General features: G+C 44.7%; 1 protein-coding gene across 2 annotated transcripts in view; it reads left to right on the forward strand.

Annotated features, from left to right (window-relative positions):
- Nucleotides 1–14,252, forward strand: part of Lmtk2 (lemur tyrosine kinase 2) — a 91,018-nt gene that overhangs the window by 42,690 nt on the left and 34,076 nt on the right. Inside the window, exons 4-6 of one of the 2 annotated variants that reach the window (XM_021162666.2) lie at nucleotides 3,669–3,742; nucleotides 7,590–7,708; nucleotides 8,296–8,383. In XM_021162666.2, the coding sequence (XP_021018325.1) occupies nucleotides 3,669–3,742; nucleotides 7,590–7,708; nucleotides 8,296–8,383 (281 nt within the window). The remainder of the gene's footprint in view (nucleotides 1–3,668; nucleotides 3,743–7,589; nucleotides 7,709–8,295; nucleotides 8,384–14,252) is intronic. The other variant, XM_021162667.2, reaches the window with a different exon arrangement.

The raw sequence follows: 14,252 nt of genomic DNA on the forward strand, positions 1-14,252 counted from the left end.
CTGGGCTGGTAGTCTTGGTTCTATAAGAGAGCAGGCTGAGCAAGCCAGGGGAAGCCAGCCAGTAAGGAACATCCCTCCATGGCTTCTGCATCAGCTCCTGCTTCCTGACCTGTTTGAGTTCCAGTCCTGACTTCCTTGGTGATGAACAGCAATGTGGAAGTGTAAGCTGAATAAACCCTTTCCTCGCCAACTTGCTTCTTGCTTCAGGAATAGAAACCCTGACTAAGACAGAACCTGAGACCTTGAGCATGCCAAGCCAAGCATTGTACTGACTTAGCTATCTCCCCAGTGCAAGGATAAGATTTTAGTTTCATTCTTTCACACGTGGTTATCCAGCTGTCCTGTGAGCAATGTCTGAAGACCCCATTTTTTCCCACTGAGTTGTAGTGGCATCTTAAAAATTTTCTCTTCAAGACTTTGTTATTTTTAATTATGTATATATGTCTGAGTGTTTTACTACAAGTTTGTGTATGTGTACTGCATGGGTGCCTGGTTCCCATGGAATCCAAAAGAAGGTGCTGGATTCCCTGGAACTAACATTAAGGACTGTTGTGAGCCACTATGCTGGGAGCCAAACCGGAGTCTACTGTAAACCAGTGAGTGCTCTTAACTGGGAGTAGTCTTGCTGACCACTTTAAAATATGTATTTGTTTGTTTGTTTATTTGGATGTGTGTGTACATACTTGTTTGTGTGTATGTGTTTCATGTGGGTGCAGATGCCCATAAAGGCCACCAGAAGCCTCTGGGATTGGAGTTATGGGCTGTTGGAAGGGAAACCTTCCAGTGTGGGTGCTGGGAACCAAACCTCTGGGAGTCCTTGGGAAGAATAGTAAGTGAGCACTGAGATTCCGTGTATGTACTTGTCTACTTAGTGTGTGCATGTGGGTGGCATGGTCCTTATGTGGAGGCCCTGGAACAGCTTGTGGAGGTTTGTTCACAGCTTCCACCACATGGGTTCTGGGGATTGATCTGTCATTAGGTTTGGCAAGTGGGAACCTTTACCCAGTGATCCATCCATTTTGTCAACCTCAATATCTGTTTTTTAAAAATCACTTATCACATTTGTTTGGATTGCTTTTTAAATCTTTTTTGTTTGTTTGTTTGTTTTTCCTGAGACAGGGTTTCTCTGTGTAGCCCTGGCTGTCCTGGAACTCACTCTGTAGACCAAGCTCAAACTCAGAAATCCACCTGCTTCTGCCTCCAAAGTTCTGGGATTAAAGGCGTGCGCCACCACTGTCCGGCTACTTTTGTTTTTGTTTTTTGTTTTTTGAGACAGTATTTCTCTGTATAGCCCTGGCTGTCCTGGAACTCACTTTGTAGACCAGGCTGGCCTCGAACTCAGAAATCCATCTGCCTCTGCCTCCCTAGTGCTGGGATTAAAGGCGTGTGCCACCACTGCCCGGCCGGCTACTTTTTAAATCTTAACATTTAATATATTTTCCTTTTGAAAATTTCATCTTTATTATTTTTAATTATGTATACATGTGTGTTTGCATCCGGGTTTGTGCATGTTAGTGTAAGTACCAGCGGAGGACAAGGAATCAGGCCTCCTAGAGCTAGAGTTACGGACCTAAGCTATCATGGAGGTGCTGGGAGTAGAACCCAGGTCCTTTAGAAGAGCAGCAAACTCTCTAAGGCATTGGACCATCTCTCCAGCCCGTCTCTGTTTTTTATTTTGTTTGTTTGATGTGATTACAATGAAGGTTACAACTAACACCCTACATTCATAAAAACTGAGCTTGCATGGATGGCCGCTTCAGTGTACAACTTACAGATTAGACTGGAAAAGTCAGTGGATGAGAGTGCTTGCATGTGGGGGGGCCTAGGTTCAGCCCCCATCGCCTCAGAAAACCATGAAATGGAGTTGTCATGCATGCCTGCAAGCTCAGCATTGCAGAGGTAGAGAAAGAAGAATGAGAACGAACCCTTGACTACAGAATTGAAGGCCATCCGAGGACACATGAGAAAGTCTTAAAAGCAAATAAGATTGATCACAAATGACATCTTTATACATTCTATGTCTGTTACCATAAGTTTATAACTTTTACACATCTAATATTTTACATCACCTAAGAAGTAAAGAAGAGGAACTGGATCCCAGTAATCCAGTGATGTTGGTTTGCACTTAACTCTTCAGTTGTACTGTGGGGACCGCTATTCTTCACACAGTTCTGACTTGTCTATTTTTCCATCTCACACTAAAGGGAATAAATAAATGTCCTTTAGCATTTACTTTAGGGCAGGCATATTGGCAACATTGCTCATCTGAGAGGCCTTCATTTTTGGAATGTGGTTTACCACATACAGCATTCTTATGGAAGGTCTTTTTCTCCCAGCATTTATCTTGGGAGCCCACTGCCTTCTGGTCTCCATTTCTGATGACGGATTGGCTCTTCCTTGTATTTAGGATCCTCTGTACACAATGAGTCATCTCTGCCCTCCCAGGAGTCTCTGGCTCTCTGCAGTTTGATTGATTGTTGGGGTCTTGTGTGTTCTGAGTCTGATGATATTTGTTTACTGAGATTTGGGATATGGAGACCAGAATTTGGATAGCAGACCAGTGTCTACCTTTCTTTTTTACTTTCTTTTTCTCCTCTCTTCTCTTTTTTGCCTTTGCCTCCCCTTATGTCTGTATTGGTCCACTTGATAGTGGACCAACAGAATAAGCTATTAAAGTGAGGCATCAGAAACCACATCGTCAGCATTGAAACCTGAGACTCTGTCATTAGGTTGAAAGAGATGCTTGTGCATTTGTTTTTACCTTTATCAGCACAAATACTCAATTTATATCAGTAGTTTTACTTTATAGGTTATGTATTTGGCACTTATTTAAAGATTTTATATTCATTATTTGTGTGTGTGTGTATTTTTTTTTAAGATTTATTTATTTATTATATGTAAGTACACTGTAGCTGTCCTCAGACACTCCAGAAGAGGGCGCCAGATCTTGTTACAGATGGTTGTGACCCACCATGTGGTTGCTGGGATTTGAACTCTGGACCTTCAGAAGAGCAATCGGGTGCTCTTACCCACTGAGCCATCTCACCAGCCCCGTGTGTGTGTATTTTGTGTGTGTGTCAGAGAGAGAGAGAGAGAGAGAGCGAGAGCGAGAGCGAGAGCGAGAGCGAGCTAGCTACAGAGGCCAGAAGAGAGCCTCACATCCCCTGGAAATCACATCCCCTGGAAATGGGATTGCACATGGTTTTAAGCAACTTGATGTGACTGCTGGGAACCAAACTTGGGTCCTCCGGGAGAGCAGTATGCTTTCTTAGGCATGAGCCATCGCTCCAATCCTTATTTATTTTACTTTAGTTAAATACCTTTGTTGTTGTTGTTGTTATTGCCATTGTTTTAATATAGAGATTTTTGGGTTTTTGGGTTTTTTGAGATAGGGTTTCTCTGTGTAGCCCTGGCTGTCCTGGAACTTACTCTGTAGACCAGGCTGGCCTCGAACTCAGAAATTTGCCTGCCTCTACCTCCTAAGTGCTGGGATCAAAGGTGTGCATCACCACTGTCTGAAGAGACAGAGTTTATTATGAAGCCCAGGCTGGCGTCACGATCCTCCTGCCTCAGTATTCCCAAAGTCTGGAGAACCTGAACCACCATGATATTGCTGTCCTCCCTAGATGCTTATAGTTTGAATGTTCTCTCTCTCTCTTTTCTCCCAGAAGGTTTGAAGTCTCAAGTCGCCCGCCACAGTCTCAACTACATACAGGAGATGGGGAGTGGCTGGTTTGGAAAGGTAATGTGCTCCTTCCTTCCTTCCTGTTCCCTCTTCTTCATTCTAAAGGTGATGTTTTAAGGCTAATTATGATGGGGACATGTGACATTATACAGGTTAGTACAGTTCTCATTACCCCACAGTGCCACTGTGAGGTGCCGTGAGCTCAGCTGTGCTGGGCACAGAACTTTCTAGGAGACTGATTTTGCTTAGGCTGCTGTAATAAAATACCACAAACGGTAGTTGATTGGGCGACTGGTGAAGGTTTATAGATGGCACTTTAAGCCATCTTCTCACATGGCAGAATGGACGTAGATGAATGCTTTCTGGGATCTCTTCTGGGTTTTGTTTTGTTTTTGAGGCAGGGTTTCTCTGTGTAGCCCTGGCTATTATGGAATTCACAGTGTAGACTAGGCTGGCCTCAAACAAAGATTTGCCTGCCTTTGCCTCCCAAGTGCTGAGATTAAAGGAAGTACCCCATCAGTCCTTGTGTTGGGATTTTTGTTGTTCTGTTGACTTTTTTAAGAGGGAGGGATCATGTTGATTGAGGTTCCTTTATTGGCCAGGTTGCTCTGAGCTCCTAGGCGCAAGTGAACCTTCTGCTTCATCTTTTAAGTAGCTGGGGCTGTGTATGTATATTGTTGTAACTAGTTTGAAGCCCTTTTTTATACATCCTAAAGTCCCCGCCTCCCTCTGTGTCACAGTGGTGGCTTGTTGTCAGCATATGAGTGAATGATAGGAGGGGGTACAAATGTTTTCAATTGTGTTTTAGTAGAAATCTTTCTAAATGTTTTCAATTGTGTTTTAGTAGAAATCTTTCTAAAAATTTTTGGGTTTATTAGCTTAAAACTATTAAGAAAAAGAAAGGCATGGATTTTCAGAAGCTTTTTATCTTCCTTAAGTTTAATTATTTATTTTCTTCTGTCTTTCCCCTTCTCCCTTTCTCTTCCCCTTCTAGCACTTAAACTAGTTTGGGTTGTAAATACTAACATTGAGTGCATCCAAAGGCTTCGACTTTGAATTCTTCAGGAGGTTAAGCCATAACCTACACAAAGGCAGTTCTACTGCAGATGCTAAGATGCAAGCAGGGGAATTGGCTGGAGCTTGTGCAAGCATCCAAGTAGCCGTGTAGGGTAACAGTGTGCTCTTAATGCAGGAGACTGCTCCTACTGAGCACTCTGTAGCTTCCCGTCATTCTCTGTCTAGGGTTGAAGCATCGCGAGCTTTCCTCCTTTTAGACAGAGTCTTGCAATGCGTTTGACCTCCCTGTCTTTCTACCTCAGCTTCCCGAGTACTAGCATAAGAAGGGGTGAACCCCCGACATCCAGATGTGTTCTATTTTGTGGGTGCAAAGCGGCTTCAGCCTGTTTCTTTATCAGGGTGCAGGAGAGAAGGAGGCAGTTGTGAGAGCAAAGTCCTGGGCAAGCAAGAGGTCAGGGGCCAATGGCACATTTGAAAATTTGGTCTTAGATGCAGAGGCAGTGTCTTTCTTGCACTGGGGCAGAAGCAGATGGTGTAGATCTGGGCGCAGGTGCTCCCATGGGTGTTACCTCAGTGGAGAGGCCAGTTCTCTCCAGAGGAGAACAGTGGAAAGATGTGTGGAAGTTTGAATAGAAGGTGTGAGCACCACTGGGGAAAGTGGGCAAGTTTAGGAGTTGGTGCTCCGGGGTCTGAAATGTAAGGTATCTGTCTAGATGAGTGAATGTGGCTGCTGGGATTGTAGGAAAGATGTTTGCAGGTGAGATAAAAGAGTGCAAAGCTCCGAGGATGGAGTAGTGTTTCACCCAGTCAGAGTGCTTGCTGCACTAGCAAGAGGACCAGAGTCAAATCACAGCATGCCGTAACACGGCAGACAAGGTCTATACACACTTGTAACCCCAGCACCAAAGGATGAGGGAGGGTCTTGCTGGCTGCCCGCCTACCTGAGAAACACTAGCTCTAGGTTCAGGGATAGAGTGTGCCTTGAAGAAGTAAGGTGGAGAAGATAGAGGACACTCTGGCCTCTGCTTTTCCACAGGCATGTGCAACCCACACACTTCACACATATATTGCACTCTCACTCATAAACGTACAGTTTTTTTAAAAATATCTAGCGGTGGCTCAGCAGGTAAGATGGCTCGGCACTGAACCTGATGATCTGTGTTTAGTTCCTGGAACCTTCAGGGTATGAGAAAACTGACTACCACAGGTTGTTCCTCCTACCTTTAAAGTGCTGTGATATGCATGCCTGTGTATGTGCACTTGTGTATGTGTGCGCACACTCTCTCTCTGTCTCTCTCTCTTTCTCTCTCCACACACAGAACACACATACATGAAATAATAAATCTTAAAAAAGCATGGGTGGTCAAGGTTGTCTGGTCTTTGCAGACACTGAACACCAAGAGTGTAATGGTGGAGAGAAGCTGAGTCAGGTAGACCAGCAAGCAGCACTGTTTTCCCATTTGGAGAACTGATGCTTACTGTATACATACATGCTGGTTAATTAGAGCAAAGCCTATGATTTAGCTAATACTCCCAATATATTGTTCTCTTCACAGTTCTGTCCGCAGAGTCCTGGTAAACCTACTCAATTTTGCTGAGGTGTTTATTCTTATCTCCCGTGTTAAAATTAATCTACCTTACATCAATATCTAAATGATCTGTTCGAGTGTGTGTGTGTGTGTGTGTGTAGTATATATTTCCTGTGCATGCATGGAGGCCAGGGGTAACTTGATGTCTCAGTTGATATCCACTTTATTTTTTAATTTTGTTTGTTTGTTTGTTTGTTTGAGTTTGTTTCTGGTGTAGCCCTGGCTCTCTTTAAACTCACTCTGTAGATTAGGCTGGCCTCGAACTCACAGAGATTCACCTACTCTGCCTCCTAAGTGCTGGGGTTATGGTATATCTATCACCCATGCCCCCATTACTTTTCTTTATCTTAGGTAGCGTCTTTGACTGAGAGTTCTTCAGTTAGGCTAGACTGATTGCCTGTAAGCTCCAGGGCAGCTCCTGCCTCTGCTTCTTTGGTCCCATAGTTACTTGGACTCTTGCTTCACCACCTCAGTCGTCTCACTGTTTAACAAATCTTTCAAAAGGAAGTCATTTGATCCTGGTCACTTCCTAGTTAAGTAGTCCTTTACTTTGCTGTGAGTTTGAGATGAACTGTGTTTGGAAATGCTTTTGCACTGTCCTGTATTTAGCCATTTCCTTGTAGTGAATTCTTAGGATGTAGCTCATCTCACCTTTTTACGTTGGGAGTGGTATCTTCTGTGTGTTTTGGCTGAAGTTTTGGAATAAGTCAAAGGCCTGATGTCATCAGCATACCATGGATTTTTAAGTTTCTGTGTGATGGCATGTTGGCTGTTTGCCTGAAGTGCACTGGAGGAGTGCTTGAGATATTTGAATGGAACTCACAGGTCTCTCTGCTGTTGTATCATGGTTCATTTGTATGAAGAAGGCATTTCAATTAAGATGAAAAGGTATATAACATAAATGTTTTACTACCCAGTAAATATTTTAAAAGGTCATTTTATTACAGTCCTTCCTCCATTTCTTTTTTTCCTTTTCTCTCCTTAACTCCATCTCTCCTTCCTTTCCTTTCTTTATCCTCCCCCCCCCCTTTCCTGTTCTTTCAGCAGGGTATCTCTGTATAGCCTAGGCTAGCCTTTTATGACCTCTGTGCCTTCCTATCCCAGCTCCATAGTGTGGGTTCCATGCATACTCTGTCATACCCATGGAGGTGTGTGAGTTCCCTAAGCTCTGAGTCGGCCTGCAGAGTAACAGGCCGCCTAGCTGTTACTTGCTTTCCTTCCCTCTATTTCCACTAAATGTGACACACTTCTCCATCATGTTGATAGAAGTGACAAGGAAAACTGTTGTTTGCTTCTAGGTCCTCCTGGGAGAGACTTACACAGGCACCAGCGTCGCAAGAGTCATAGTGAAGGAGCTAAAAGTCAGTGCGAGCCCCAAGGAGCAGGATACTTTCCTGAAAAATGGAGAGCCTTACTAGTAAGTAAGCCTTTCTGTCTGTCTTGCAAACAGTCTCGGTTCTGCAAATTAAATGCATAAAACTACTTTTGAGACTTGTGCCAGAAAACTAGTCTCATCAGACCCAAAGCGGCCTCATGTCAGTTCAGAACAGTTAACCACTCAGCTGGAATAAGAAAAGACAGCAGCGCCGAGGTGACTGAGATGCTCAGGCTGTCTGTCAAGGATTTCCAACCAGCCATCACAGACACTTCCCTGAGCATGTGCAGCAGCACACTCGATCCGATAGGGAAAATACAGGGCTGTGTGGGAAGTCCCAAATGATCTATTTAAAAGACCTAGGAGAGATAAGTCCAACAAGGTTGCAGGATACAAGATCAATTTGCAAGAGTCCCTTTGGGCAAGGAGTGTAGATAATGGAAGAGTTCTTGCCCAGTGTGCAGGAGGCCCTGGGCAAGCATCTCACTTTGTAGTCCTTGCTGGCCCTGAACTCTGCCTCCTTGAAGAGTGCTGTGATTTAAAGGCCTGGCCACCATCCCCAGCTGTGATGTGACCCTGTCAGTTTGCCATGTTGTGATGGACAGCACTGTGTCTTTTATTTTTGCCAGCATTCTCCAGCATCCGAATGTCCTCCAGTGTGTCGGGCAGTGTGTGGAAGCCATTCCCTACCTTCTGGTGTTTGAGTTCTGCGACCTGGTAAGTTTTAGTAGCGCTTTAAGCTGAAGTGCTGGAGGGTTCTTTGCAGGGGTTTTTGGCAGACATGGTGGATTGGTGCCGGCTTTAATGGCTGCCTATTGGAGAACTTTGTGACTTGTTAACTGATCCATTTCCTTTGTTACTTTCCTAGTGTTCACTGTACCTAGACCCCAAGCTGAGCTATTTACCATTACTGTGCTTAATCCTACAGAGCCCTGATTTATGGTTGGTTGGTGGTGGTTGTTGTTGTTGTTGTTTGTTTGTTTGTTTGTTTGAGACAGAGTTTCTCTGTAGCACTTGCTGCCTGGAATCTCTCTGTAGAGCAGACTGGCCTTAAACTCACAGAGATCTGCTTGGCTCTTCTAAAGCTTGTCCATCATGTGTACATGGCTGAAAGGAGGCCCATGGTGTTTGGACACACACTAGGCAGCACACACTAGGTTGGGTTAGAGCATGGGCGCACCATGCCCTTCCCGAGACCCCAAGCTCTTTACACCAACCGGGCATTCTGAAATGTTTTTCCCCAGCACGGTAACTCATGAAAACTTTAACCAACAGAACACCACTAATCATTCAGATGACTTTCTATTCTGCCTTTGTATGTGTATGTATGTATATGCATGTTGGTGCATGTTGGGGAACGCCTGTGCAGGTGTGTGTGGACGCCTGAGCTGGATGTCAGTTGTCTTCCTTATTCCTTGAGGCAGGCTCTTTTGCTGAGCCCGGAGCTCTCACATGTAGGTAATCTAGCCGGCCATTTTGCTCCAGAGATTTGCTGTCTCCACCTTCCATACACTACAATTACAGGCAGGCTGCCACACCCACTCAGCATTTATGTGGATGGTGGGTCCTCACTCTGCTCTTCAAATCTGTCTCTCCAGCCCCTTTCCAATTTTGAAAATGGTGAATGTATACATTTATGTCGTTAAATTAGATAAGCTGGAGTTGAAGGTCACAGTGAGCCTGAGGTCAGCTGAGCTTGTATGAGACTGTCTCACAAAAGGTATTTATTTCCTTTTTCTAAGCATGTAGCCTATGAAGAGCAGTAGTTGGAAAGATTTTTCCTTCATGGAGGTATAGGAATACTTTTAATAACAATTTCTATGTGAAATTTTGAAAAAAACAAACAAAAACAAAAACTTTTCTCCGGTGCAGAATATTTCACATTTTAAGCCTACTTCTAATACATAATAATTGTTATTTTCCAAAAACAGTGGTAAAAGTGTAATTGAATTTGCTAAATTTTAATTGATTTCCCTGCATTGTCTCAGTTTTCATAACATTAAAACTTCCTTGGCTGTGTACAGAGAAGTAGGAGTGCTCCCCAAATAAACCCCCACTTCATTTGGATAACATTGTGCTGCTAAAAAAGAAAGCAGGGAAGTTGATCAGTGCAAAGTAGCCTTAGTTGGATCCCATCCTAGTTTGACCCTAAATCCCTGTGGTTTGGCTAAGCAGCAAAGACGATTCACCTTACTGTTGAGTCACTGCATAGAAGACTAGGTTGCAGTTGGCTTTAGGGTCATTTGTTTTGTCATGTCTCTGTAAATGGTGGCATATGTATGCACACACACACTCCAATACAGGCAAACAAGCACCAGCCAGTATTCTGACCTTATTTCATGCGTGTTTTATGGGCTTTTGGGTCAGTCAGTGCTTTGTTCAACTCTAGAATCCCTCTCTTGGTTAAGTGTAACCCATTCATTCATTCTTCTCTGCTTTAAGTCTCTCACAGATAGTCACGTTAAACGCTTGCTAACCTGCAGTTCTAACCCGGAATGTGCCATCCACTCCAGTTATCCTCGTTACTGTAGTACTTGGCAGTTTCTTTCTACCCTCTTAGATTCTCTTTCAACTCCCTCCCAACTTTATGTTATGCAGATGACTGTTCTGCTTCTGTAGATAAGTGTTTGTCCACAACATGTATGCCTGGTGCCCACAGAAGGCCAGAAGAGGGCATAGAGTCCTTGGAACTGGAATTACAGATGGGCATGAGTGCAGTGGGTACTGGGAAGGAGCTAGAGTCCTGGAAGGGCTGGAAGCGTCTTAACTTCTGAGCCATCTCTCCAGCCACTTCTTTTGGATTTTTTATTGATCTTGTTTCAGTTTCCCCTATCAGTTTGCATTTAGCTTCCATTTCCTAGCTGTGTGAGTTCAGAACCAGTAAAGAACACCTGACCTGCATTCGAGGGGCCAGGCCCACTCATCAGAAGCCTCCTTCTCTGGGGCTCAGGAAATGGCTTAGTAGGTAAAAGAGTTTGCTGTAGGCACAGAAAGAACCAAGGCAAAGCTCTGCAGCAGCTCCTGTCTCAGAGCGGAAGGCAGAGCTGACACCTAAGGGAAGCTGCCTCATCCCTTGCTGTGCTTAGTCTCATACCTGTTACGTTATGGTCTCTCCGCATTTGCATTAGGGTCAAAATCCCATTTGTCCCTGCAGGCCAGCTTTGGGCTCACTCTTCCGAGCCTAGAAAACCTCACAGGTTGGTTCTTCAGCAGCCAAGACTGGGCCCTCCCTGGATTCTGAAGTCTGGCTACCCTAAGCTCAGCCTAGGGACCTGAAAATGGTGCCCATCTGCACAGACTGCAGGGATGTCCCCTGGGGCCACTAGGCCTCAGGTGTGCCTGGAACCCCTTTTCAGAGCTACATGCTTACCCATGGCCTTCCTGGAAGCAGGCCATTCTTCGAGGAGGAATGTAATCCAAAGGCAGGAGCCACCCTCTCCTAAGCCACTGCAGCTACAGAGGGTTGGCTGTCTCTATCTGCTCTTAGGACAAGAGTCCCCGTGTGCACTGATACCATCTCCTGCGCAGACAAGCAAGAATATTTTTGCACTTAAGTAATCCATATACAGTTACCAGCCTGACTTTATAACACTTGGAACTCTTCTGAAAGCATGTGACAACTCTGCTTCGATCAGTTTATAATGCTTGATGGTAGCTGTACTTGAGACACAATTTGAAAGATGACTACAGGGTTTCTTGTAACTTGTCATAGTGTTTACACAATGCGCTCTCAGGATACCAAGGCAGTGAAAGTGCTTCAGTTTTGGATTACTCATCTAAGAAAAATGTACTGAATGTGTTCGACCCTGAGAGCTGTGCTCAGTACTCAGGAAATTTCGAGATGATGGGTCTGCCCTGCCCAGTGTGCCTGCAGCCGACTCACCTGTCAGTTCAGGTAGACTCACCCACGATTAGGGTTTAAGGGCGTTATTTTATAGAAAGCATTTGGTAAATGGCATGTGCTCGAGCATACATGTGGAGATTAACATCAGATGTGTTCTTAAACCACTTCTCCACGTTTTCTTAGACAAGGTCTCTCACTGGACCTGGAGCTTATCAGTGGAGCTCCGTAGGTTGACCAGTGAGCTCTGGGTACCCAACTGTCTTTGTGTTTTCCTGCCCCCACCCTCCCTTCAATGCTGAAATTCTAGGCTCCGCAGTCACACCAGGCTTTTTACTGGATATTTGGGATCCAACTTCAGATCATCATGCTTGCACAGCAAAGACTTTACCAGCTAAGCCATTTCCTCAGCCCAGGAATTATTCCCACGTCATTAAATGAATCTAAGTGCTAATTAAATAAAGGTTTGGGTGGTCATGACAGTGCTGCTGCTCAGACCCCAGTCACGCAGCCTCAGGTAAGCATGGTGATATGTTATGCTAGAAGAAAGGTTAGAACAAAGAGATTTAGCTTGATTTCTTAAATTGTAATTTAATTTTAGTGTGTGTGTGTGTGTGAGTGTGTGTGTGTGTGTGTGTGTTGTATGTGTTTGGGGGTGTGCACATGTTACAGTGCAAGTGGAAATTAGAGGACAACTTTCACTGTGTAGTTCTAAGAATGAAACTCAGATCCTCAGGTTGGTGTCAAGCACCTTTACCCAATAAGCCATCTCGTCAGTCCACCTTCTCTCCTCAGTGTTTGCTGTCCTGGGGATGCACAGGGATCTTGAGCACCAAAGGCGTGCCGCTGAGCCACACCAGAGAGTGTTGAAGTTCAGACTGGGGTCCTGAGGGAAGCCTGGCCTGGAAGTGAACTTTACAGAGTGAGAAGCCACATTAAGTGTCCCTCATAGTGACACAGGTGCCCTGTTAGATGTAAGGTCAGTAGCTTTTACCTACATGGCACAGCTTCCAGGAAGAAGAATCAGATGGAACTGGGACTATCCAGTGTGCTGTGCTAGTGTGGTCGCTTGAGTGAGGTGTCCCCAGTCATTTGAGAGTTTGTTCCACAGTTGGTAAGAAGGAAGGTTGTGGCCTTGTTGGAGTAAGTCTGCCTTTAGACGTGGACTTGGAGAATAAAAAGCCTGTGACCTTCCCAGTGTGCTTTCTCAGCTTGTGCTCGTGGTTCAAGATTCAAGCCCTTGCCTTCCGCCCTCAGCACCCAGGTCCAGCTGCCTGTGATCTCAGAAGGCTGAGGCAAGAGGCTACCTGCCTCCTCACACGGGGACATCCAGGCCAGACTGTGTTACAAAGTAAGACCCTGTGTAAAAAGAAAAAAAAAAAATACTTCCCATGGTAGCTCTCTTTAGCTAGGTTTTATATACAAAGTAATAAGGTCATAAAATAAATTTATGAGTCCAATAAAAATCTGAAATTACAGATTTTCTCCTACGTTCATCATTATTAGACCATTAATGAAATGCTGGCATGGCACAGCTTGGGAATATGACTGACCTGGCTTGAACTTGGTACCAAGCACATCATTTGGAGCTTCTCCCACAATGTTGGGCCTTCTCTTGCTCAGCAAGCATACTGTGTGTCCAGTATGTGTGAGGTTTAGGGACACAGCAGGGATAAGGTAAAAACCTAGCAGTGTTCACAGCTTGCTTATAGTAGAATAAACAAAGGAAAAGATTGTTTGCAAACAACAGTGTGTTTGGTGGGATGTGGGGTGTCACAACATGGCTTATTTTTTAAACGATGAACTTAAAAGGTTATAACTTGGGGTTAGAGAGATTGTTAAACAATAAGCTGCCTTTGAAGAAGACGGGGGCTTAATTCCCAGCATCCATATGACAGCCTACAGCCCTCTGTAACTCCATTTCCCTTTCTGACCTCTGCATGCACTGCACAGACATACACGAAGGCAAAAAATGCATTTCACATAAAATAATAATACATTTTTTTAAAAGCTACGATTAGCAATAAAGCACTTGCCAAGAATCTACCAGTGGGGGCCTGGGGATATAGTTCAGAGGTAGAACACTTGCTTAGCATGAACAAGTCCTGTGTTCAACTCCCAGCCCTAAAAACAACAGAAAATATGATCAGCTTTGGGGCTCAGACAAAGGCGAACATGGGATGCACTTCAGACAACACGACAGCAGGAGCCTTCCATAAATTCCAGCTATGGTTTTACTTTGAAAACTGGCAAGACCTGGAGATCCATAGTTTGGAGATGGGTTTAAAGACAGGATTTGCTAATGGCATCTTTGATTTTTGTCTGATCTGCTGAATAGTGGACACACCATAGTTTGCCTTGTTACGGGCTTTGCTCTGGATATGCGTTGCACTGGAGCTACCTCTTAGACATCCTAGGAGAAAAGCATAAGGTGTCAGGGGGCCACAAGCACAGCACACGTGGCCATGAAATGCATGCAAACCGGTGAAAGGACTGCTGAGCTGGTAGTGGCGTCTTTCCTCACTTGCATCTACTGCAGACTCTGGGACTTGGGGACCCATGCTTAGTGTTTTACACAGCATACATGGCTGTGGAGTGGGTACAGAGCAGTGAGAGGAGAACGGACCAGGGAAGGACCCATGCTTAGTGTTACAGCATACATGGCTGTGGAGTGGGTACAGAGCAGTGAGAGGAGAACGGACCAGGGAAGGACCCATGCTTAGTGTTACAGCATACATGGCTGTG

Source organism: Mus caroli, chromosome 5 (genome assembly GCF_900094665.2).
Source record: "Mus caroli chromosome 5, CAROLI_EIJ_v1.1, whole genome shotgun sequence".
Classification (NCBI taxonomy): Eukaryota; Metazoa; Chordata; class Mammalia; order Rodentia; family Muridae; genus Mus; species Mus caroli.